This window comes from Aythya ferina, assembly GCF_964211825.1.
Source record: "Aythya ferina genome assembly, chromosome: 4".
Classification (NCBI taxonomy): Eukaryota; Metazoa; Chordata; class Aves; order Anseriformes; family Anatidae; genus Aythya; species Aythya ferina.
This window is the reverse complement of record NC_140300.1, coordinates 72,876,599-72,902,478: the sequence shown is the minus strand read 5'-3', so window position 1 is coordinate 72,902,478 and position 25,880 is coordinate 72,876,599. Positions and strand designations below refer to the sequence as shown.

Here is a 25,880-nt window from a genome sequence, read left to right as displayed (position 1 = left end):
CTTGAATTGTCTGTCTTCTTGTCATTATTTTTTTCCTCTCTCCATGCTTCACATTATATTTCAGCTGCAGTTGTTGCTCATTTATGTATTTTAAATGGACAACCATAGTGAAAGCAGTGCTTGGGAAACAACTGCAGCAGCAATATGCAAGCATCGCAGAAAGGACAGCAAGCACAGAACTTGAAAGGAATTCCATCATCTCAAGGCCTAGGTCATTAGAAACCCTCAGGATGCTGCTCTGCTTGGCAGGCAATTCTGTAGGCTTACTGAGCAATCAGACTTCAGAGCCCCTGTTAACTGACGGATTGAATATGATCGTGATGTTTTTGTTACTCAAAGATTACTCTGGTGGTAGTTCTTTCAGCTAAAAACACAGACAATTTTTAATGTAGTTAGTACTCTGTGTCTGATCATCTAGCTTAGGGCAATTTTTGTATTAATTTAACCACAGCCAGTCACAAAGAACAGAGGAAATTCAAGACTTCATAAACTAAATAAAAAGTGTCTTTACTGTCTTAGGTTGCCTGTGTATGTGTATTTCCAACATCTGACAAACTCTTGACATCATATAGGGTTTTCTTGTGTACATATTTATAAAACAATACAAATACATAAAAAGTCTGTATGTTATGCATACGGATTTAATTCTACACAAACAAGTTACAGACCTTAGCTTAAAATGAATACTCAAACCCAGAAAAAAAAAAAAAAAAAAAAAGTTTCTCAGATTAGCACAAGCTTCCTACAGCAATATACCGAAGCATGAAACAATAATGTGAAAAACAAACAAACAAAAACACCAAACCACATCCTTACAAGGGCCAGATCCTGTACGATGCAGCCAGGGGGAATTGTGCCACTGCATTGACTGACACGAAAGCTGAGACATTCAGCACGGGTTATCCACAAAAAGAATTATGCAGAAGGTGGGCAAGGCTGTGAATCAACCAGAAGAGATGCTGGCACTGCACTCTTAAAAGGGCCAGAATTTGTTTTTTGGATTGGTAGTTTCAACACAGAACTGTTAAATGACTTCAGGACCATCTCAGTCCTGTAACGAGTTTTGTAACATGTTTCACTGGATTCTAATTTACAGGAGTTTTAATACCTCTTTTACTTTATCTCTCTCAACGAATTATCCCATTGAATCAATAGCATTTGTTCACACAAGCTGTTGATGGGGGGAGGGAGGTGCTTTTTGTGTGTTTTATCGCATTTTTTGCTGGTGATGGTTATGCTTTTTAATAATTCACTGCTGTCTGCTTCAGACAGAAGTTTTACGTTTTCCCTGACTTTTCTTTATCTTCCACTGTCTCGTAGAAAAAATCAGCATGAATTTATCAAGTAAGGACCCTGTCAGTCACCAACAGCTGAAGTTAAGGGTATTAATTACTTCTCTTATCTGCCCCTAACAAAGCTTCCTATTTAGGAAAGCATTTAAGCATATTCCTTCCTTGTAAATACTTTGCTGAACCACGGTCTTTATGAAGTAATCACAGGGAAAGGCTGTTTGCAGGACAGGTGTAGGAAGAGCTCCCTCTATTGTTTGACTTAGCATACTTCAACTTTTTCCACCTCTTTCTTCAGTTACCTCTGGTTAATACTAAATCCAAAGAGGTTGCAAAGAAAAAACAGTATTTACCGTGTATCTCCCCGCTCTATCTGGAGTGCTTTCCCTCCACCTCCCGTTTTTCACCACAGTTACTTTTCTCCCGAGATCCTGCTGCTGGCACACTCGGGGCCAATCCCACGCCACCTTAAAACAAAGATTTCCCTACAAAAACTAAACCAGCTCCCACACGGCTCCACTTCACCCCCTCTGAGGAGCACGTAGGATTGAAATATAGATATATAGATATATAAATATATAAATATAGCAGCCTCGTTTGAGTCGCTTTTCTGCGCCACAGCCCCAGCGCTCAGCGCTGAGGCACGGTCACCCCTACCCCGCCACCCCCTCAGCTTTTGGGGCATCCCCTCAGGTTTTGAGCCGTCCCTTCAGGTTTGGGGGCGTCCCCTCAGATTTGGGGGCGTCCCTTCAGGTTTGGAGGTGTCCCTTCAGGTTTGGTGTCGCCGCCTCAGCCTTGGCAGCGCCTCCCCAGAGGCGGGCTCGGGGCGGCGCCCGGCGAGCCGATGGCGGCGGGCGGGCGGCGGGGGCTGGAGGCGAGCGGCCGGCCCCGGGCATGGCCGGCGCCTCGCTGCTGCTGCTGCTGCCGCTGCTGCTGGCTTGCGCCTGGCCGGGTGCGAGCCAGGAGGCTCCGCGGACCCCCGACTGGCGGCTGACGCTGAAGACGATCCGCAACGGGGTGCACAAGATCGACGTGTACCTCAACGCCGCCCTGGAGCTGCTGGGCGGCGAGGACGGGCTGTGCCACTACAAGTGCAGCGACGGTGAGGGGGGCGCGGGGGGGACATGGCCGCCCCTGGGCGCTGACGGGGAGCGCCGCGCCGCGGCCGTGCCCTCGCCTCCCTCGTTGGTGCGAGGCAGCGAAAGGAGGTGAAGGGTCGCCTCCCGGCTCCGGATTGGGATCCGGATTGCGATCCGGATTGGGTCGGGACGCCAGGGCTGCGCCCTGCCGGGGGGACGGGGCTTCAGCGGGCTGTGGGGGTGCAAACGCCCGGGCGCTGAGGGTTGTTGGGTCCGTTTGGGTCCCTGGTTGTCGTTTAACCCTTAGGATCGGCGGTGCTGGCTGTGTACAAAGCGTGGAGCACCTTAAAGCTCATTAATGCTTCAGAGAGCCCTTCCTTTTAAATATAATCCCGTGCATCGCACACAAGTCGTGCATCGACTGTGGTGACTCAAAATTATTTTTGTTTTAACATGGAAACTAAAGCGAATATTTGCTCAGGTGCCTTCTCCCCCCCTTGCTGACAAAGTGCTCAGTGCTCCCAAACTGCAATTTGGGAAGACTTGGTGATATTCTGGTGCTTGAATACATACTTACACCAAAAATGCAGCCGTCTCAAGCCCAGCAGATGGCCGCGGTGAGTTTTGACGGCACTAAAATTCTGTGGAAAAAACATATTTGAGGCATTATAAATCACCTTTTGCAGGATCAAAGCCCTTTCCTCGCTACGGGTATAAACCTTCGCCACCAAATGGCTGTGGATCCCCTCTGTTTGGGGTTCAGGTGAGTCCATTTTGGGGTTTCTTTGTGCGTGTGGATTTTCACACGTGGACTTTCCTTGATGCGGGTGTTTTCTGCCTCCCATATCCCAAGGGTGAGCCATCAGCCATGCACTGCATCCCTGCCTTTATCAGCTCCAGCACGTGCTTTGGTAACAGCACGTGGGAAATAGTAGGATTATAAATGAACAAAACGTAAACATGTTCATCAACATCATAAATATTGTAGGGATAAAATAGTGATGATGATTAACTTCTCATTTTTTAACCGATAACGTTTCATTCTCACAGTCCTGAAGGCACTGAACAACTGAACAGTAGCCCTGTGAGAGTGGAGGTTTTGGCTCCCACCTTACCAATGCTAATCCGTTTTCCTTTAAAGAAAATCTGGGTTGTACTGGGTCTGACTGGGATGGAGTTAACTTCCTTCACAGCAGCCTGCATCACGCAGTGTTTGGGTTGTGGGGCTACAACAGCATCGATAGGTAACACGCCACTGGTTCTGTCTCTTGCTGAGCAATGCTTGCACAGCATTACGGCTTTCTCTTTTTTCCCCTCTCTGCCCAGCTGGGCAGGAAGCTGGGAGGGGACACAGCCGGGACAGCTGACTCAGAAGGGATATTCCGTACCGTACGGCATCGTGTTCAGCAGGAAAACTGGCGTAGTGAAAAAAGAAGGGAGCAAGAGGAAGGAATTACCTTCCAAGGTGGCTGTTGCTCAGGGACAGGCTAGGCATCAGCCTGCTTTGTTTTTTTTTTCCCCTCTTTTGGTCACCTATTAAACTGTTATCTAGAACTATGTGTTGTCTTGCCTCTGCATTTCCTATTCTCTCCCCTGTCCTGCGAGGGGGCAGGGGTTAAGCAGGCAGCTGTGTAAGTGTTTGGCTGCTGGCCGGGGTCAAGCCAGCACAGCTTACTCGTGGTGAACAACAAACTACAGAGATAACTGAATGACAGCTGGATAGGTTGCATTAGTTCTTAATTTCTAACTTTCATATTCTATCAGATTCATAGCCCACATCTTTCTTATGTAATATCTCAAGATTCCAGCCTTAATTGTACCACCAATGTGATTTTCTTCACAGTTTGACATTGGGATCCCTTCGATGACAAAGTGCTGCAACCACCACGACAGATGTTACGATACTTGTGGCAATAAAAAAAATGACTGTGATGAGGAATTTCAGTCCTGCCTCTCCAAAATTTGCAGAGATGTGCAGAAAACACTTGGAATATCAGAGAGCGTGCAGGGTAAGCCTGAAAAATGCCTTTGTTTTTCTGACTTTAGCTGAGCTTGTTTGGCAAAGACTCTTTGTGCAGCACAGCAACGCCACGTTTTCTTAAGCTGAAGCTATTGCTGAAAGATGCCTTGTTCGGCCCCTCTGTCATGCAGCCCAGACACTCGTACAGCTGAGCAATGACACAGCATAGGAAAATGATCAGGGGAAAATGGAGAAAAAATAATCATTCCTGTGTATGAGTAGCTAGCCGGGAATACAACCTGATCAAAACACAAGTATAACTGTAATTGTTGCATTTGCTGTGGTGTAGCTCAATATTCACTGTTTTGCTGGCTGAGTTCTAAACGTCTACTACACGTCATTGCTAGTAAACAGTGGGACAATACTGAATTGTCTCCTTTTATGAAATAAGATACTAGAATAATACATTGTTACAGCGGAAGCAGTTGACGCTGTCCCTTAGTGCGTGCATTTTAGGTTTTTCCTGAACAGCCCATAATCCTATGATTGGCTTCTTTCTGCTTGTTGGCCTGCATCTGATCAGTGCATGACATAACCACACTTAACGTGGACAATGGCACTTTTACAGTAAGTAGTCCCACTGAGAGCAATCAGTTTTTAGAACAAGCCTCTGTTTGAACTTCTCAGATCCACACAACTGCAAAGGAGTTGTCATGTTAGTGCTTTGTGTCAAAACTGACGAATGTTTGCTCGGTTCTGTTGAGTTGCTGTTAAAGGTAGCAACCTTTGCATAAATTGGGATGCAAAAAGCGAAGGATAAAACAGTTCTTTTACCTTGCCAGAACTAAATGATGTTTCTAACACTGGTAACCTACCATATTCCATGAACTTTCTTGCTTGTTTTCATTGGCATAAGTAAAATCTTCAGTCACAACGTTAATGATTCTGTATTGGTTCAGTCTTTGGTTTGACACTCTTTGTTTGACACTCTCAGTCTTTGGTTTGCTATGCCCAGAACAGATTGCTTTTTAAAATCCTTCTCAGTTTACCAGAGTCATGTTTAATAGTTTCATATTCTATCTAAAGACCGCTTCTCACTTAACTTTTGTTTGTTTACAGCTTGTGAATCGACTGTCCAGCTGTTGTTTGATGCAGTTATACATTTAGGATGTAAGCCATACCTGGACAGCCAGAGAGCTGCCTGTATGTGTCGGTATGAGGATAAGACAGATCTCTGAAAGACACGGACATCTTATGGTTCAGAATGAAGTAAAAGACTCAGCTGGAATGAAGCAAGACTTTGGCTAAAGCTTTACACTTTCCAGCAAGTAATACATTAAATGCTGATGTGAATATACTGGTTTGAAAGTTACTGTGATATTCTTCCTCATGTTTAAAAAAAAAATTATCAAGTCTTCGTTATCTTTCCCTTTACACTAGAAGTGTGGAAACTGAAATTCGATTCCTTTGGTGGATGTACACGGAGGGTATGCTATTGTAAAACATCAGTGCTATTTTAAATTAAAATAAAAATGCACAGTGAGTAAATCAGAGGCACAGAAGAGTTGAATTCTCAGGTGATTTTTAATGTAGGTCAAATGTTAGGTTTCCTCATAGTTGATGCTTCTGATAAGATCTATCAGGAAAAAGTGTTTTGTGTGAGTTAATATGGCATCTTGCATAGCCAACACTTCCATGCTTTTGGTACAACTGCCTTCAGTTCTTTCGGATGTGTTCTGTCCTGTGGGTTTGTTTTAAAACAACAAAAAAAAAGCGCCCTAAGCAAGGGTATATATCTGCACTATATATTTCTACCTGATTCTGTATCAAACTTACTTTTGCAGCACTTTTCAGATCAAATAAGTTGATCCTTCTAAGGCTTGACTGCTAAAATGAACAGTTTGTGACCTAAGGATATACTTCTGATTTGAGAACCTGCTGGAATGTATTTGTAATGTTACATAATTTTAAAAATGATTCAAGTGTTTATTTTCCAAATAAAACGTGTTGTGTATTATATTCATAGAAAGGATATATTGTTCAAAGAGGTTGATTTTTATTTGTTTTGTGGCACCACTTGGTTACTGTGTTCATCTTTGCTTTCATTTAGTTAGTTCTGATTGAAAACTAGAAGAAGGTTCCATGGATAGGGTCAGCATGTCCAACAAACCTTTTTATTTAAAATGCCTGCTGTGACACTGGCAGAAATTTGAGCTTGTATTTCTGTCGTGTATTCCCATGACCTCTGTGAGGCTGACAAACATCTGAGCCTTTATTTCTGTCATCAATTTCTTCTGTGGCGTCTCTAGCTGAAATCATCAGATGTCTGTATTTGGGATTTGTCCTCCATCCTGATCTTTTGTTGCTAATCTCCAGTTGTCAGACCTCCGTTAACTTCTGCATTGGATCCCATCCTCCTGCTCTGTTTTGCCTTAGAAATCCACTGAAGATGACTGAAAATCATGATACTGCATCGGTGAACAGGGAACAGAGACTGTGTAGAAAGCCTAAAATTTACCTGACTTGTGGATTGTGATTTCTTTCTGGAAGTGCTTTTATATGTTTTTGCTTTTTTTTTTTTTTTTTTGTATTTCACTAGAGCTTACTGTACGTGATGCAATATAAGTGCCTCAGAATAAAGTTCAAGTTCTTTGGCCATGCTTTTGTGTTTGTGACTACTACGTAATGCTGCAAGAGACATGCTACTGCCAAGTTTTACAAAGCTGTGTTTGAAGAACTCGTGGTTCCTCCAAATTTGGTGAAATTTATTCTGTCATGGAATTGAAATGAGTCTGAATTACTCTCATTGCTTAAAATTAAAACTATGATGCATTATCACAGTGAGTGCAGAATAATATCATAGTTCAACTAGGTAAGCCAGGTAAAAGTGAGCTTCAACTATGTGCTTCTATGAACATAGAAGAAAAAACTGTTGGAAAGTGCTGGGCTTTGTTCCCTTCTGTATTAACCTGCAAATATACCATGAAAGCATTTCATAGTTTCCTGCAAATTATATGAAACATATTACAGGTTACAATGCCAAAGGGAAACCTAGATATCACCCTCATGTGATTTAACAACTTAAATATATATATATTGCAGTTTTGTCATTTGGCTCGTTACTGTGTGCTTTCATGTAGGCAATAGCACTATTTTTAAATGTCTCTGTGATTTATTTTTTTTTATTTTTTACAGGTTTTAATACGTCCCTCAGGCTCTTTTGCCTGTCTGGATGACTTGAGCAGGACTAGCACGTCCAAAATCTAACAACCTTCTTCAATCTGCAGTTTTGATACCTCCACAATGCTTTCTGAATAAATAAATAAATAAAAAATACCCACTTAGAGTGGAGCTACTGCAACAATCCAAGACTTTCTAAACATGTACGTGCAGGTATAACAAAAACATATTAAAATAAGCTGGAGATGCATGCCAGAGTCAAACATTACCTCCGTCTTCCTATGTGTGCTCAAATTACTGGTGACTCAGCTGAACGCAATGGCTGACTGAGTATGATCTTAGCCACTAGCAAAACAAAGTGGAAAAAAAAAATGTTTACTTAAAATGGGCTTCTTGAGATCTAAGCTAACTGCAGGGCTAAGGAATATGGCTGACGTGAATGCAAACTGCTGAACAGAACTGTTTCAGAGCCCAAAATGTAGGCTCTCTGTTTGCTCCTTCATACACAGTTACTGCAGCTGGGGGCTTAGGGGCAGCTCTGCTGGGAGCTGAGGGGTCTGGGGGCTGCAGTTTGAAAAAGAAGTGAATCTGCTTGCTAAGAGACTAAATGTTTCACAGTGTAAGAAAGATGTTGTTATAAAATAGCATCCTGTTTTGACTGAAGTGCACACAAAACCATTTTAAACAATTCTATCTTGATTTAGCTGACTACAGCAGCTTGAGGATGACAAGTCCAAACAAGGGAAAAATAAGCAAAGGCAGTTAAAAACACCCCTAGCTCCACCAAAAGGGAGACACGTCGTCTAAACCATGTTATTCATGGAACAAACCTGTGTAAAACAAGCCCGACAAGGTAAAAATACCCCAAATCCCCCTTTGAATTTGCCTCCTGTAGCAGCATGGATCCCTAGGAGCTTGTTCACGCTTACACCTACCTCCTTCGGTGCCTGTAGCAGCGCTGATCTCCAGAAGCCTAAGAATACCCTAGGGTCAGTGAATTCAGACCCACAGCATTACAAATCTCCTAAACTCTGCTACAGAAGGCTGGTTTTGTCCCCATACCATCCCGGCTCTGTCACCACCCGGTGATGGGTGCCCAGAAGGAAGGGGCTGACAAGATGGGCGTTTGTGGAGGTACCCAGGCAGGCTCTGTCAGCCCCTTGGCTCTCTCCTCAGCCACGACCCAGGGCGATTTGCTGCACCAACAATCCGGGGTTACAAACCCAACTCCAACCTAACCCCTCAGGGCTCCCCTCACGCCCGGGCGCCCCGAGGAGGGCGCATGTCGGGCGCCTCAAGGCGAAGGAAGCAGCCCGCGCCTTTAGGGGGACCCCTCGCACGGTCCTGAGAGCCTCCCCGGCGCCGAAGGGGACGTCTCAGCAGACTCCGGGCTCCATCCCGAGGAAGCCATTCCTCCCGTTCATCCTCGGGGCTCCGGGGGCAGGCTGAAGGTTTCTCCTTCCTTCTCCCCCCCCCTCCCGCGTCCTTCGGAGGCGGCCGCCATGTCGGGTAGGTAGGAGGCGGAATGGCGCCCGCCCGCCCCGGGGCCCTAAAGCGGCTTCTGGGGGGGGGACCGGGGTGAGCCGGGAGAGGGGCCCGAGCCTCATGGAGGGGAGCTCTCGGTTTCGGTGAGACGAGGCTTGCCGTGAAAGGTTCCTGCCTGCACTGCTCGGGCTTAGGTGTTGAGCCCTGCGGCTGAAGCCGGGCACCTGAAGGGCCGGGGCGGGTGCGGGGGGACAGGCAGCAGGAGGGGGCTGCGCCCCTCAGGGTGAAGGGTGCTCCTCTGGGTGCCCCCCTCTTTGGGAATACTCCACACTTTCTAGGCTTTAAACAAAGGCACTATCGTTTTGCTGCACATAATAAAACCTTGCACTGGATGTTTTAAATTTGTAGCCTGTGGCATTCTCCTTTTGGTAGCAGGAGGCAAAGCTCCCCTTGGGGTACAACATGCTGGTTCTTCCTTGGTTGCATTTTCAGTGTGTGTTGTGTTCCCCAAGATGCCATCAGGCGTGCTGTAGAGTCTTTGTGCCTTTCCAAGTGTCTCTTTGAAATGTTATGAGATTAAAATGTAGCCAGGAAAACGTGCTGTCAGGTCCCAGGGTGAATTCAGTGCCCACCTGGTTTTGGATTCCCCTGAAACAGTCCACAAGATTTAAAATGAGTAGACCCATTGAGAACAAACAACTTTTAGAATGAGCCTGCATGAGACAAGCAGAAAGTTTTTCATATATATATGTATTTAAGTAGTATTTACTTGAGTGAAGCTGCAGAGTGGCAGCAGCAATAAGAAGCTCAAGGCTAACCGACTAAACGGAACTAAAAGAACAAGTCAAACATCCTTCTCTCATTTCCTTTGGCCCAGGCATTCTGTGGTCTTTTTATATCTGTATGTCAGCATTTTTTGTCTAAAAGTTTGACTGTAACATTTTTAAGGTCTGTTAGGGTCTTTAGCTCCCCCCCCATTTAAGTTGAGGCAAAAGCTTCAGACAGATCTCAGGTACACAAGCGAAAATATGACGTCAATTTAAACATACAGCTCTCTGGCTCATATTATAAACAAAACCACAGGTACTGTTGCTACACTTTATCTATACTTATTACTCAGTATTTCTGTCGTTAATCTGACCTAGGTGTTGTTTCAAGCAAACTGAAATAGCTCCTTCTGCATTGGGTCACTGGTGATATTTCTAAAACCCAACACTTGCAAGCATAATCAATATTTACAAAGGGGAAGTTTATATGTAAATAGCAATGCTTAAAGTAAATAGTAATGCTGACTCGCGTTGAGCTGTGCCCCAGTCTCCTTTGCTGTGGAGTTCAACATAGGGGCTTTCCAAAGTCAGTTCTAGATTTCTGCAAGTTTTTTCTAATGTCTTTATCAACTTTTCTTCTCTATCAGTGCATACATATGTTAGTTCACTTTGCAAAAAACTTTAGTCAGATGCAAAAAAAACAGGGAAAAAAAAACAACTAGTATCATGTATACAAAATAGTTTGTAATATATGCACGTGTGTGTGTGACCATGTATTTTTTCTGTCTTAATTGCAGGCCATGTTCAGTTGGATAGCAGATCTACATTAACCACCACAGGTCAGTATATAGCTTTCATAATGGGGTAGTTAGTCTCCAGTGGTAGTAGAAGGAGCTGTGATTTTATAGCCTACAGAGATGTTTAAGCAAAAAGATTAAATATTTTGGCCTAAACATCTGCAGGTCTTCAGTTTTACAGCCTCCCAACATGTGCATGTTCCCTGTTGTTTCCACAGCGTTACCTTTATTTGCATTCTTCTACTGGAGATCCATATATCTATATAGCTTGGCAGAAGAAAAGGTACCAATCTTGCATCTTTTCAGCTGTTGTTAGCTTTATGTATGGTTATACTGCCTTCTGTGACCGATATGCTGCGTCCCAACCTCAAAGAGAACACTCAGTTCTGCATCAACAGCACCACTGAAACAAAACAAAACCAAACATGAATACATAGCTATAAAGATAGATAGCTAGATATAAAACATTCACATCTTGACCGCCTAAAATTCAGACTGTTGGGGTCAGAATTTTAAGAGCAGCCTGCAAAATTTTGGGGTACAAATGCTAATGAAGCTGTTAAACTGCATGCCTTCTCAGCTGATGCGTGAATGAGCTTTTGGTTCACGCTAACAGCTAAACTTTATGGCTGGATGCACAGTTTAAAATTGTTGCTCTTACTGATTTTTTTTTTAAATCTCTCTAACAGACAGAAATCAGAACATCACCGAAGTAGATGCGCTTGATAAAAGGTAAAGTTATGATGGCAATGATAGAGAAATGACCCACTGAAGTCAGTTGAGAGTTGCCTACTTTTTATTAAGAGTGTGAATGGATTATTCATTCAACCCTACCCATTTATAGAATATGTTCCTAGTTTTAACTACATGAGATGCAGAACTATTCTTAAGTTCTGCCACAGATCTTACAAAAATTTTTATTAACCAGGTGCTCATAATAAAGTGGAGAGGTAGAAATACTTAATGAAACACTTCGGTCACTCTGCAGTGAAACAAAAGCATTTTGGAATAAACTGTGATCTTTAAGTAACTTCTGCAGGCAGGTGTTCTGAACTTCTTCCACAAATTGCACCACTACTGAACATAGCAGGAAATAAGCAGTAACATGCCAAATATTAAAGCTCTGCCTACAGACAGTTCTAGGGCAGCATGACCTGGAGTGTCATTCTGTACACCTGTATCACTGGCCTTATCTGTTGCCAGGGCTATCACCAAAAGTGCTTTAGCTTCTGTTGCCCTGCACCACCGCCTCTTGTCAACAGAAGCAGCAAGATTGTATGCTTTGTCCCTCTAAATACATCCATGCCAAAGCTTGGAAGGGACCTTTTGGGTCCAGGCGTACAGTCCATAGCATGCTGTCACAGACACCTATGTTGTGTGTGCTCATAAAACAATAAAATCGAACGCTGCTCCGAACTCTATTTATTTGTTTCAACCTAGAAGCTAGGTTGATTGTTTGTGCTTGTACCAGCACTGTCTCTCAGCTTTAGTGCATTGTTGCTTCATTGCTAAACACTTAGATGAACATTTGTATCATCTGAGCCTTTATTTTGGAAGGGTAAATACTACCAACTCATTCTCCTCTTGCAAACAGCGTGTATACCACCTCGTCAGCCACTGTACACTACATAGTCTATGGCTTATGATGCAGCACTCGGTTTATTTAGATCTTGAAGCAAACCTCACACAGTTAGAATTCCAAATAAATACATATGTACCATCTAACTATGCTAAAATAATGTTTAGCTAAACATATAGTGTGGAGAACTGGAGCCAAATCTGAAGCTCTCTTATATGCCTTACTGTGTTACTAACACGACAGCCTCCTGAAAACTGTAAATGCAAATAAATTGTAGAGAAACTGTTCAACACTACCTGATAGAGCCTTTAACCTACCCAGTGCTAGTTTTTACTGAACTTTTTAATGTGCCCAAGGTTTTCAGAAAGACCTAATGGTTTAGGTTCTTTCTATAATATTACACAGCTTGCATTTCTGAAATTGGATTCTCGAAGTCTCTAGTCAATTACAAAAGTCTCAGCCAGCAGGAATACAGGAAGGGAATTCAGGTAGCCACTAACTCACTCATCAAGAAAATTTTCCATCCCTGGCAACAGACAAACGTATGACCCTGCAGAGCAATACAAAATGACCCATCGAAGAAGAGGAGTTGCACTGATCTTCAATCATGAACACTTTTATTGGCAGTTAATGCTGCCAGAAAGACGTGGGACTTCTGCGGACAGAAACAATCTGAAACGCAGGTAAGAAACTTGGTTTCTCCACCAAAGCTTAAAAAAGTAAACTTCAGAAATAAGCAGTTACCTAAATCTTATGTTTAAGAACAGAAGAAAATATTTTGCGGACATAAGCACCTATGCGACCTCAGCAAAGAAAAACATAATAAAAAAAGCTTCAAGGGACGTTCCTCTTAGTCACAGAAACTGCTGACACAAGTCCTGTGACTTGAGAGGGTCTTCAAAGTAACATTAGGTACTACACCTGCACTGGACACGCGTTTGAGACCAACATCAAGTTCACTTTCTTTTTTTTCCATAAATAACACGCAAACATGAGTATTCGTTCTCTCACAGTGAAAGCAGTTGAATTGGTAGGAACTGACATATAATTTGTGAAAAGTTTTTTTTTTTTTTTTTTTTTTTTACAAATGCTTATGTGTTTTAACAACAGCTTGACAGACCTTGGATTTGAAGTCAGGGATTTTGAGAACCTGAGAGCAGGTGATGTGCTGCAGAAAGTTCGTGAAGGTAGGAGACTATATATTGGTTATGTCTATTTGTAGCAGAATTTTTCTTCCATTCATTATGTTCATCTAGCTTAAAATACTTTTTGTGCACAAGTGGAATCGCTTAACAGTAAAGGGACATAAAGTGTTAGACTGAAGACACTTTTATTGCAATATAAGTGATCTTTGGCAGAACCAACAAAGTTGCTAAGAGCTGAAAGAAGTTAACTTGCAGCTAGAAGTTATTAATGTTCTTTTTACTTTCAGTGGCCTTACTCTTCAGCCATGTGTAATTATTTTACCTTCACATCTCTGCAGTATTGCACTATCTGAAAGTAGGGTTCGTTTGAAAAACGATTGATCTGAGATTAAATCATAGGATACAAATGTGCCATGTTTTTTACACCTGAAGATTACTTTTTAGTCCTCTAAACACTGTTTGATATTTCAGCCTCTCAGGATGACCACAGCGATGCTGACTGCTTTGTTTGCGTATACTTGAGTCACGGTGAGAATGATCACGTTTATGCATACGATGGCCAAATCAAAATTGAGACAATCACAAACATGTTCAGGGGAGACAAGTGCCCGAGTCTGGTAGGAAAGCCGAAGATATTTATCATTCAGGTAAGGTTTCTGAATTCAATGGAGTTGACGCTGACCCGTGTCATCTTCTTGTAATAGACAAATCGTTTTTTCCTGAAATAGTCTTTACATAAGAGAGAGTTTCCTTTTTATTTTTTTTTTTCATTCCACGATCAATACTCAGCATCTCTTTTAAATTGAATTTGAATTTAATTTGAATTTAAAGAATCAATTTAAGGCTTTATTGGATCAGAAATACTGCTGGTGTTAAGCAGTCAAATAAAACCCATTTGTAATCTCCTGTTTCACTTCTTCATTCAAGGGATAGTGCAAGTTGGAAGGGATCTCAGGAGGCCTGTGGTCCAGCTTCCTGTCTGCAGCAGTCAGCTATGGGGTCAAACCAAGTGACTTGGGGCTTCAGCCTGTCCTTATCCAGGTTACAACTAGCAAACTCAAATGAGAATCAGACTGTACTTTAGTTGTTCATAGAGTAATTTTAAGAATTACCTTTTTTTCAAATGAAAGCTGACATAAGCACAAGGCTGCTACAAAAATCACTATATCGATAATAATTTTTTCATTAGGACTCATCTAGCTTTTTTTTTTTTAAATCTGATGCCACAGATGGAAACTATATGCATATTTCATATTACAAGTAGTACTTGGAAACATTTATAAAATACACTAATCAAAAAGCAAATCAACTTAGTTCAGTTCATAAACTGAGTTCTTTTTTCAGCAAAAAGAACAATCAGTGTAACATTTACCTTCGGAAATCACAGAGAAAACAGCAAGGACAGAACTTCATCACTGTAAAGGAAAGAAAATTTTCACGTTCCTCTTACATGATGTCTCTTAACTAATGCCTGTTACCTGCTTTGTACCTTTTAAGGGTGTTCTTACCTTCTTATTCTCCCTGTATAGCTTTTTCTGCAACACTGATAATACCGGGTTAATTTACTGACTTCTCACCAAAAAAAATAATCCTGCAACTAACAGCTAGACAGTGTATGATGATGGCTGTGCTTCAGAGCATTTATTCAATGCTTGTGCAGGCAAAAGGTTAGGTGAGGTGATCCATTCTCTAGATGAGCAAGTCTAGTGCAGGGTTGTGAGGATGGTTTGGGAGCTGGAGGTCTCTCTCATACGAGGAGAGGCTGAGATCGTTCAGCCTAAAGAAGAGAAGATTTGGGGGGATCTTATCAGTGTGTATAAATACCTGATGGGAGGGAAGGAAGAAAAGGAAGCCAGACTCTTTTCAGCAGTGCACAGTGACAAAACAAGGCAGCGGGCACAAAAAATGCACAGAACCCCATCTCAACACAGAAATTTTAGTTTAGAAATAAATAAATATGTGGGGTGGTCAAACAGCAGAAGATGTCACCCAGAGAGGTTGTAGAGCTTCCCGCCATCCTTGGAGATGCTCAGAAGCCAGCTGGGTATAGTCCTGTCCTGGACAACTTGCTTTAGCTGATCCTGCTTGAGCTAAGAGGCTTGGGTGAGATGAACTCAAGAGATCCCCCATCCAATCTCAATGATTCCGTGGTCATCTCAGAGCTTTTAGTGGGGCTTCATCACCGAGATTTTAATTGCTAGAGATCGAAATGGGTCTTTATGGATCCACAGTCACGGTTAACTTGGAACATACTGAATAGGTGTCCCCTCGACTTAAAAGCATCGTAGTAACAAAAGTGATCTTCACGGAGGTGAAAGCAGAATGACCCTTCTCTCTCCACCAGGCATGTCGAGGTGATAAACACGACGATCCAGTTATTGTTCAGGATACAGTAGACGGCAGAGAAGAAGCCATTGTTAATGAGACTGAGGTGGATGCAGCTGGTGTCTACACCCTGCCTGCTGGCGCAGACTTTCTCATGTGCTATTCTGTGGCACAAGGTAAAGTTCTAATATTTTACATGGGTGCGTCTGGTACTTCAATAACAAGCTTGAACACTTCCTCATTCTGCAGCCAAAACGACTACAGTTCCAGGTCATCTGTTTTGCATATCTGATAAGTGACGTCTGTCTGAGAAGGAGCCCCATATGTTAAGGAAAAAGTAAAAACAAACCATCAAAATTGCCGTTAATTTGCCAAGCAGAGGCGTTCTCATCGTAGCCTTGTTGCTGAGCTGTCTGCTGACAGCAAGCATTTCCCTTTTCTCTAAGACTGTGGTATGCTGGTGGCTTTTTAGTTTCCCTGCAGTATGACTGTCTTCCCCTGTCCACCACAGATCTTTGTCCTCGGTCCCATCTGCTCTCTTGCAACTCGCAGATACAGTCCTGTGGACAATGAGCTACCCGTCCCTGAACCACACTCCACTTGGCTAAGCACTTAAGTGATCTCAAGGACATTTCCTGTCTACAGTTTCTAGAAAAATTGCATAATTGACACGATAAGATTTACACCCCTTATTAATCTCAATGATTACACTTAATGGGATAGCAAGGAGTAACTTGTTAATGTTTATTGGGTTAATGTTTAATGGCTACTTAAAACCGAGTATCATTTTATGTTCTACAACAGGTTACTTTTCTCACCGTGAAACCATAAATGGCTCCTGGTACATTCAGGATTTGTGTGAGGCGCTGAGGAAGCACGGCTCTTCCTTGGAGTTCACAGAGCTTCTTACTGTGGTTAACAGGAAAGTATCGCATCGCAAAGTGGATGTGTGCAAGGACATCAATGCTATAGGAAAAAAACAGATTCCTTGTTTTGCCTCAATGTTAACTAAAAAATTGTATTTTCATCCAAAATCTAAGTAGGTTGTTGATTAACAATGCCAGTCTTTAATACTGGCTGTAGGAGTGAGGAAAACACTACCTTAGATCAGGAGACAAATATTCTATACAATTATTTGCAAAAACACTGAGATCAAACCTTATAGTTGGTATATGCAATCGTTTCTAAATTCTTAAAGTGATTTTAAAGATAGTATTACAGCTCTGTGCCTCTCAGGGAAAATGGGAAAAGTCGACTGGTGCACAGATTAAAAGGTGCTCATATTTCATTGGAATTGGTACTGTAGATAACTTTTAAAGAAAAAAGTAAGATTTTTGCTTGCTTGCTTTCTAATTATGGCACGTTTTTACTGTTATGGCACATTTTTTACTATTTCCAAACCTTTTTAAATACTGCGTTAGGTTAACTTTTATTGCTCAAAGAGCACTGTTTACAGGGAATATATTTGTAAGACATCTTTTTTTAAATCTGTGTGCGGTTGTATCCGCCTTACAGTTTTTATTGATTTATCGAGGATGATTTTTTAAGACTTTTTTTTGTTTCACTTTTCTCTCAACACTAAAAAGGACCTTAATTCCTTGAGTGCAACTCATTATTAATGCAAATGAAGTGCTTCTTTTGCTTGCACATCACTTACATTTGTGCTAAAATTAAAGCTTGCTGGTGCTTTGCAAGGAGTAAAGCAAGCAGTAGGGAAGTGAGACCACAACTTCGGGTACAAATACACTCCATGGTGGTGAAAGCTCATCTCGTATAGATCTCAAAGCAAATCATTTATAGGGTCCAGGGTCGCTTACAACTCTGCTGGATATCTTTAGCAGCTCTGTAAATTACAATGTGTACGCACCTGTATACTTCAGGCCGTGGTGTCGGATCAGCCTCTGCCTCCCCTCAGCTCCAGAGCTCGGCTGTAACTGTCCCTTTGCATACAGAACCGACAGCACGTTTGTCACCATGAGATGTTTCAGGTTGCTGCAACTGCAGCATCAGTAATTTCAATCCTGTGCATAACCAAGTACTTCCATACATAATGGAAGCAAATTATCATTTATTTTTTTTTAATTAGTTTTTACATTATTGGTACACGTGCTCAACTCGGGGGCGTGATGGAGAGCTCAAGCTGAGCGAAGTGGCCTAATCCACTTTCCTGGGTATAAAATAATTGACTTACTTGCTCTGCTTTACTTAAGTCCTTCTGCATACTGTGTTCTGAGTCATGGATATGTAGGCTTAATAGGGCTATTTTGAAGCTTTGTATAAATCATGTATGTGTGAATGTTTTGATAAGTCCTGTCAATAAAAAACAACAATAAAACAAATAATTTTACAGTAAATTAGTTTGATTTATGTCACTTTTCCAGCAACATTGACTAAAACAAACAGCTTACTTTGGATACAAGTCTAACCTCCACCAGTGGTGTTATACAAACAAAATCAGAGAACAGAGCTAGTGAAAAGGAAAGAGAAAGCAAATCAGTAATACTTAATACAAGAGTTACTTATTTACTAAGCTAGTGCTGTGCTACAGTCATGGTCCTAAAAAGACAGCCCTCATTCTAAAAAACATCCCTGTCATTTTTACCAGGAAGCAGAATACCTCCATTTTACTGAAGGGATTTGACAAATATCTGAAGAACTTTTCTTCAGCAACTTCCTTAAGGAAATGAAAACATAGAGCAAATAAAGACAAAGGAAAACAAAACAAAGCCATCAACTGACAAATCATTTTTATAGATATTTATTGTAATTTTCAAAACTATAGTGGTCAAAAATATCCAGTTTCTATACAGTAACTAAACGTTCACATCAGGTTTGAAAGGACAATTCTAACGTATACCAAAACAACGTCAGTCCTTGTTAGTAATTTCCTGGATCGGAAGTCTCAGGTGCAGAGGTTGGCGTAGACGCCTCAGGGATTCTTCTGCCTGCAGCACGAGAAAGAAGGCATTGGTCTTGTGCAAGAAACCAGATGAATCAAATGGAGGATGCTGAACAATTACAAACACTGGGGTCACTCAGCCCGTCTCCAGAGAGCAGGGTATGCCTTGTTACACCACCTTCCCCTCACCCTCCCCAAAGGATTATTTTCCTGAAATTACAATTACAAAACTCATACTCGCAGTCTGTTGAAAAAGTATTGGACTACCTAGCCTTCTGCCAACTTCGACTCATGAAACAATGCCATTAACCACAGGTCTTGAACTAAAATTAGGGGTAGTTTCAATTTTCTTTAATGGCACACTGAACGCTGGGTCAGAGATGGGATGGGAAAATAAGAATTGAGGAGTAGGATCTGCTTTTTTTTTTTTTTCTTTTTTCTTTTTTTCACGAAGACCAAATTGTTTCTCCCAAGCACACGCACCACCTTTTCTACAATACAGGAGACCAGATGGAAATCTTTTACCAGAGGAGTAGCATTAAGCTGTCAAATGCTGAACTCTATTAGAATTCTAATATTCTATTAGAACTGCTGGGAATGCAATATAGTTAAGTATGGAAAGAGCAGGTGTGCAGGGCTCAGAAACTAACGTTTTTGAACTTTCACTCGTGCAGTCTCCCTTTCTGCTGACGCACTGAAGCAGCCTACACGTCAGTGGCAAGCGCTGGATGGTTAAACAGCTCAGACTGGTTGATAAGCAATGAATGCAACAAACCTTGAGGTCAATTTCTGTTAGCTGAGAGTTTACTGGAAAAGTCTTAACCCAGAGGCTACTACATTCTTTAAGGACTGCGTTTAATTACCTCTGCTACGTCTTCTTTTAGTTTGTTGTACTGTTCCACATTGAAATGCTTGGCTTTGGATTTCCGGTAGAAGTAGTGGAGGAACTGCCTGTCCTTAACATCAGGGTAAAGGTAGTCCTGGTGAAGAAAGAGGGGCACAGGTAGGAGGTTAGCAAGAAAAAACAGTAGAGGTCAGAAAAGTTCAGCCTGTTTCAGGAAGGTTTATCCAGTTCAACAGGTGTGTGCACAGCTGCACACACAATCCATGTACTGTTAAGAGGTACATGTAGAGGTGTGCCCCTAGCAGCCTTTTTAAGACACGTGGTAGAAATCATTTTTATCACGTCTAGAGGAATTCTCTATCATAATAACAGCTTGATCTTCATGACTGAAGCCACTGGAGTGAATGGACACGGCTTTCCAAGGAGGCAGAGAAAGTTCAACAGTTATTTCTCCAAGACTTTCCACCTCAAGAAAAGGTGCCAACAGCTGTTCTGAAAAGCCAAGTGGTAATCTCTGTATTTAGAGATTTATGTATATCTACATACATGAAGTAGGAATACCTCAGCCCTTTTTAAAAATCAGTGAGGAGTAAAATTCAGAGACAGCTGGTCATAAGAATTGACACATCTTCCCTTTTCACTAAAAGAAGCTGACATCTCATGAGGTCTGTGGATCCCCTGGTATTGTGGAAGGAAGCAGTAGTTATTCTTCCACATAACTCTTTAGTAAACAGAGTTTTGTATCACAGTCAGACATCCAGATGTCCACTTTGGGAGTAAAGTACAGAGCTACAACAGGAAAAAGAAACCAAGTCTTACAGGGTTTCAGGACTTGCCTGTACTGCGCAGCTCAGTTAACATCTGTTGTGTTTTGTATTTTTCGTTGTTACTGTTCAGTGCCTTGCTTCCTGGCCAGCTGTAAGGCAGTGCTCATGAGCTGGCACAGCACTACTAGCTGCTCTCCCTTTACAGCTACAAGCCAGGTGCCACTTACTAGTGAAAATGGTCTACCAAGATCTAAAATAAAAGGTAGATTTCATTCATCCCTTCTCATTCCTCAGGTTATGAAGTCCTACAGGCAGCAGTAGTTCTGCTCAACAGGTGCTCTGCAGTGCACGTGTAACAGCACCTGGCTTGACTTCAGATCCCATCAGAAACCAAACAAGCCCTCATCTTATGGCTTGGCTTCGTACCAAACTATGTTTTCATCGGAGCCCAAAACATGATGATTTTCAGAATCAGTTCTTCTTCACAATACTCCAGACACTTCCAGGAGGAGGACTCACCTGCTTAGTAAGAACAAAGTAGGCATAGAAAGCCATGGCACTCCCGTAAGTGATGAAGTACGTGACTGGCTCCATGATGTCCCAGGAGTAGACCCACCACGTGAGCCATGCCAGCGCTCCGCCTTGTGTTGACATCAGAGCTAAGCCAACCCACAGAAGCCTGGAGGTCTTTGCGTCTGCACTGTCCATGATTTTGGCTTTCATCTAGGGAGAAGAAATACAGGACCCTGTTCAAACAAGCAGTAGTTGAGGAGCTGCTCGCCAGTTGCACTGTATTTACTCCTGCTGGGCTGGATCCCTTTTCAGTACTCTCCTTTTACTGACTTAACCTGCCAAGTAAGACAAGGACTGAAATCCAAGGGCAACCAGACCTCCTGGCTGCTGTGCACCAACAGATGCTGCTGTTAAATCTCCCCTCCCCGCTACTAGAGATTTACATCTGCTGGATTTCCATTTATCATTCAAGGCAGCTCTGGTTGATGCTGAGGCTGGTCCTCACACAGCAGGTCTGAAGCCCAGGAAAAGTTTCTGCCCGTCCTGTCAGGCTCTTTCTGGCTTCCTCAGCTCAAGTTTGGTTACCATAACCTGCCTCAGATCAACATTTATACTTTCTCCTCTTGGATTACAGCAACCATTAGTCCATACAATCTGCCTTGATGCCTTGGTGACACAGAAAACCCTATCCTAAACCACAGATGATTTTCACCTCACCATTTTTCTGTTTTTTTTTTCTGTAATGAACTCAGAACTCAGCCAGCAAAGTGGATGCTCAATCCCAATGCTAGCCATGTGTCCAGGTGTTGTGGTTTCTACCCAGAGAACACACAGAAAGCCAGAGGGAAAAAAAACTGAACTGAAAATTATTTGAATTGACTTTGTTTGCATGACAAACACAGAAGACACACCCTAGCCTTTCACGCCGATCTTCTTCTATCACAGGACTTACTCTTGATACGAGGAAATGCTTTTGTAATAATAAATAAATAAATAAATTAACAACCCCCCACCCTCTTCTTCCAACCTGTTCAAGAGGCATCAGCTGTTCCTTCAGATGGTCCAGTTTCTGCAGCAATTCTCTCTCCTTCCTGATCTGGTGATCTTCTAAATGCAGAGCCACGAACAGTCTGTGAATCAAGGATTTGACATCTTCCATTTCAGTAGCATGCTCACTACTCAGCTTATCTGAAGGGAAAGTGTTTGTCATATGAAACATTTCAAGAATCTGCCCCTCTCCGTTCTCTCCCCCCACCTCAACCCCCAAAGCAGGACCATCCAATGGTACAAAACCACAGAGAAATTGCTTTCTCCTGAGAGCTTCCACTTGTCTGAGATTTCCCACGACTCTCACTAGATGAAGTGAGATAATCAGAGTCATTAAGCACGGCTCTTACCTTTTACAGGAGGTGACACGCTGTACGCTGTGCTGTTGATAAGAAGCTTAAAGTCATTCCTCAGTAAGACCTCCATCAAGGTTGCATCAGAAACCTTGCTACCATCTGCGGATGAAAGAGTTATGCCATAAAGCATTCCCACTGAAAATAATCTTAAACCTTAGCTGATTTTTACTAATGATTGCCATTATTACCCAGTAACTGATACTAAACAGTAAGGAGGAACACATTAATACTGAGTGTGTGCCTAATGCCTTCTCTACAGGTAGCATTCGGACTTTGCAGTTCTCTCAGTGTCACTAGGTTTTACTGCTACTTTTCCTACTATTTCACTAGGTATTCTTCAGTGTTTTACCCCAGTGCGACTGTCCCTCTGTGTTACACACATCTCTCACATTTAATTTCACCATGCTCTGCAATATCAGCATCTCTATTTGCACTGCTTGGATAAAGGAGACCGCATCTGGCTGCAGACCTTCAAAACACAAACACGCACACAGCCAAGGACCTGAAGCATGCAGGAAATTTTGGAAAAAAAAAAGAAAAAAAGTTATTTCCCCAAGCAACTCCCACTCAACAAATACTAAATAATAAATAAATTTATTATTTATTATAATAAATAATAATAAAAACATATGTAGTGGTCATTAATGAAAAAAGTGTCTCTCATGAGATATTTCATAATGCATATCTGAGCAAGCCTTTAGAAAAGGAGGCTCAGGGTTTACTTTTAAAAGCCTCATTGAATGTAAATATATAAAAAATATAAAAATGGATAGAAGTGTAGTGATACCGCCCCTAATACAAACAGGCATGTTGTGTTCTCTTGTGTTATGGCTCTGACTAATATTGGCACTCCCCGCACAGCCGACCTAGCAAAATTCACACTCTGGTAGACCTGGGGTGTCTTGAACAACAGGTTGCATCCACGTGAGAGATGGATCCCTTCCTACCTGACATTCAACAAGAAAGGGCAGAGGGGATTTAAAACCTCTCCCTACGTGTGGCATCTTCCCCTACCCCTGCAGAGGGGTGCGCAGGAGCAGAAAGCAGAGGCTTTATTCTGGAGATGAATTATCATCAGGCTACAAAATCCGACGAAGGTTTTTGTCTGCAAAAACTTGTCATGGTTGGCTGTTTTTGTCTGTATTTTGTGTGTTTGTTTGTTTGTTTTTCCAATTATTTATTCACTGTAACTCTGCGGCCTGGCCCCAGCTGCTGAGATGGAGGCTGCTGAGCTCCACGAGCTGCTGCACTGTCTGACTCCCCGACCCACCTGACGTGGGTAAGAAAGCAAACCTGGAAGACTCTCGCTTTCAGTCCAAAATCTGAAATGTTAACGTGCCCAGCCACATATTCTGCCCCCCTCCCTTTCTTTTTAAACGGTGTAACAGAACATGGAACCTCATTTGCATGTAAATTAAGGTGACATTTATCAAGTGACATTTAAGCAAAAAAAATCCTTTGGAAAAAAATGCCAGACAGGCTCTTTGTGCTGGATCTGATACAACACACATTAATTAACCTGGCCAACCTTTCATGAGCTGAAAAGCAGGAAAGTTTGGGGAGGAGGGCTTGTGTAGTTTCAGAAAATTCCATACGGGCATTCCTACACCGAGCACAGGTGTTCAAATGTGGACAAAAGGATATTTTTTGTCTACAGAAATTTTGCAGATCTGCTGACAACGACAGTGGGCCATCAAGGACAGCGCTAATGCTTGTGTTTGAGGCCGGGCTTCATTTAATGGCTAAATGACACAGAAAAGTGTCTGCCTTAAATCAAACCTTCATGATTTTTCTTTGGTAATAAATGTTTAAATTCAACTCTGAACACTTGACCAACTGTTTCTCTTTACAGTATCAGTTTCCTAATGAATTAAACATCTGAGCCGATCTCTTCCTTTACAATTCACTTGAAAACACAGAGTAGAGTTGTTTTCTGAAAAACAGTTTTAATCAAAGCAGATGGGTTTTTTACTCCAAAGCTGGGGGTTTAAACAGATGACACTGGGTGAAAACAGCCCGAATTGTGCCTCACAACCGACTGAAGTTTGCACTGAAGCAGAATGAGAAGTTAACGTGGAGCCTTCCTGACATACCACTGAAGGATGGGATTCATCAGTGAGTCACAGACACTTATTTCATGGATGCTGCTGCAGAGACAGCAGTACTGAGAGGCGACTGTTTGCTGGAGCATGTTCCTGGTTAGCCCTGCTTCAACCCCCTGAGGCATCATTTTCAGTGAAAACTTGCCCGTTAAGGCAAAAGCCAGCTGCTGACAGTGATGATTTGTCACAGTGCCTTCTGAAAATACAGGACAGCCTCAGAAAGTTATCTTTTTAAAGAGAATTTTCTACTTTTTCTATCCAGCAGGTAGAACATAAAATCAAAACCACGCACAAGCTGTGGCATACATGAAGCTCACGCACGCACTGGGATCCACACAGGTCACACCTCCACTGATCTAGAGAATGCAAACACGTTGTTCTGTGTGATATTCTTCTGCTTTACTAAGTCAACTTCCAAACACAACCAAAACAGCTTCTCCAAGACCCATGGCTTCCTAATCTAGAAGCATCAATCTGTTTTCAGTCCCTGCAGCTCCCTGCACTATCAGCCAGGAAGAAAGGGCACGTTAAAAGTGCACACAGTTCTGAACCTTTGGACAACCTGCCCTGACCCCATCCCTTCTTCTGCGTGTTATCTGACGGAAAATAAATCTTTTAATAGGGATAGGCCATCTTTTTTTGAGGGGTAGTGGGGAGTTGGGTGTGAGGAAACAGATGCTTTTAGTTAAAGGGCTGCACACCTCTCCAGAAATAACCATTTTTGGTTATTTCTGGTATTATAACACGCTACAAGCAGAAAAATCACATCAATGCTAACATGTGAGTATAGCCTTTTCCTTTCAAGCCCAAGGGCCCTGAAATATGGTACTCCAGCTGATTAATGAAACCTCTCTGAGTTTCAAAAAAGCTGCCCTTTATCACTGCACACATTATCTGGTTGCTTAGCTCCTAATACATTTTACATACGAGTTCAAATTTGCAGTAGGGGAAACAGATTCTTCCAGCTCCAGAGAACAGGGAACAACGGGCAGGCATCGTCCTTAGGAGCCAGACTGGTTGCCTCTCAGAACAGCCACAGAGAACAAGGACAGAAACAGATCCCAAGGAAACCAGAAGAGACTCATTTGTTCAGAAACAGCAGGACAAAGAGAAGCTATCAGAAAAAAATGATAATAGAGGAAACTAGGAAACTACTGGGGAGGTTATAATATGTCCAATTCTGCATTTTAAATCAGCCTTTCTAAAAAGACTCCGACACTGAATTTGAAACACCAGCAAACCTTGGAAGTTTTCAAGAACCATCCCAGCAGCAACGATGCTAAACCTGCTGGAGGACTGAAATCGTTTCAAGTGAGAAGTACAAAATGAATGAATTCCTTTTTAAATCAACTGAAGACAGGCAGGAATGGGAGATACCTGTTGTGAAGACTTCTGCTTTCACAATTCCTTTATCTTCTCTCTGTACATCTTTCAGGAATGCCCCCACGGTCGCTACCATGGGTTTCACAGCGAACTGGCAGCGTTCCCTTCTGGTGGGCAACGTCAGCGTTATCACGGGAAGACCATGCCTGTAATTAATAGTCACTTCTGGGAGAAGAACAACAAACAGAGTGAAAAAAAACATATTGGAAGTTGCAGCTTAAGTTAAACGTTGTTTCTGAAGTACAGGATGAATAAAGAAAACCAAGCATTACGTTCTGCATCTCCTTAATGCACGCAGTACGATGTCCTCTGGAACATACGTATGACAAGCCCCTAACCTCATCTCACACCATCGAGCCTCGT

At 42.3% G+C, this 25,880-nt stretch overlaps 3 protein-coding genes across 5 annotated transcripts in view; 2 read left to right on the top strand and 1 right to left on the bottom strand.

Annotated features, from left to right (window-relative positions):
• The first annotated feature begins 2,134 nt into the window (after window positions 1–2,134).
• Window positions 2,135–6,984, top strand: PLA2G12A (phospholipase A2 group XIIA). Its single transcript, XM_084517257.1, has 4 exons — window positions 2,135–2,391; window positions 3,055–3,131; window positions 4,212–4,377; window positions 5,448–6,984. The coding sequence occupies exons 1-4, from the start codon at window positions 2,184–2,186 to the stop codon at window positions 5,564–5,566; spliced, it is 570 nt and encodes a 189-aa protein (XP_084373383.1). The 5' UTR covers window positions 2,135–2,183; the 3' UTR covers window positions 5,567–6,984.
• A 1,465-nt stretch (window positions 6,985–8,449) lies between these two features.
• On the top strand, window positions 8,450–17,960 carry CASP6 (caspase 6). The gene is made up of 8 exons (XM_084517254.1): window positions 8,450–9,017; window positions 10,558–10,599; window positions 11,247–11,289; window positions 12,673–12,819; window positions 13,247–13,323; window positions 13,753–13,928; window positions 15,626–15,782; window positions 16,411–17,960. The coding sequence occupies exons 1-8, from the start codon at window positions 9,011–9,013 to the stop codon at window positions 16,647–16,649; spliced, it is 888 nt and encodes a 295-aa protein (XP_084373380.1). The 5' UTR covers window positions 8,450–9,010; the 3' UTR covers window positions 16,650–17,960.
• Window positions 17,961–18,348: 388 nt separating this feature from the next.
• MCUB (mitochondrial calcium uniporter dominant negative subunit beta) overlaps window positions 18,349–25,880 on the bottom strand; it is a 28,416-nt gene continuing 20,884 nt past the window's right edge. For all 3 annotated transcript variants that reach the window (XM_084517253.1, XM_084517251.1, XM_084517252.1), the window contains 6 exons: window positions 25,512–25,682; window positions 22,027–22,131; window positions 21,657–21,817; window positions 20,636–20,839; window positions 19,369–19,485; window positions 18,349–18,551 (listed from right to left, as the gene is read on the bottom strand). In XM_084517253.1, coding sequence (XP_084373379.1) covers window positions 18,474–18,551; window positions 19,369–19,485; window positions 20,636–20,839; window positions 21,657–21,817; window positions 22,027–22,131; window positions 25,512–25,682 — 836 coding nt within the window. In that variant the 3' untranslated portion in view covers window positions 18,349–18,473. The remainder of the gene's footprint in view (window positions 18,552–19,368; window positions 19,486–20,635; window positions 20,840–21,656; window positions 21,818–22,026; window positions 22,132–25,511; window positions 25,683–25,880) is intronic.

Coding starts and splice junctions, on each gene's coding strand:
- CASP6 (XM_084517254.1), top strand. Junction 11,290..12,672: donor GTAGATGCGCTTGATAAAAG/GTAAAGTTATGA, acceptor CCCTGGCAACAG/ACAAACGTATGACCCTGCAG. Junction 12,820..13,246: donor AGAAACAATCTGAAACGCAG/GTAAGAAACTTG, acceptor TTTTAACAACAG/CTTGACAGACCTTGGATTTG.
- PLA2G12A (XM_084517257.1), top strand. CDS start 2,184: ATGGCCGGCGCCTCGCTGCTGCTGCTGCTGCCGCTGCTGCTGGCTTGC. Junction 3,132..4,211: donor CCCCTCTGTTTGGGGTTCAG/GTGAGTCCATTT, acceptor TTTTCTTCACAG/TTTGACATTGGGATCCCTTC. Junction 4,378..5,447: donor AATATCAGAGAGCGTGCAGG/GTAAGCCTGAAA, acceptor GTTTGTTTACAG/CTTGTGAATCGACTGTCCAG.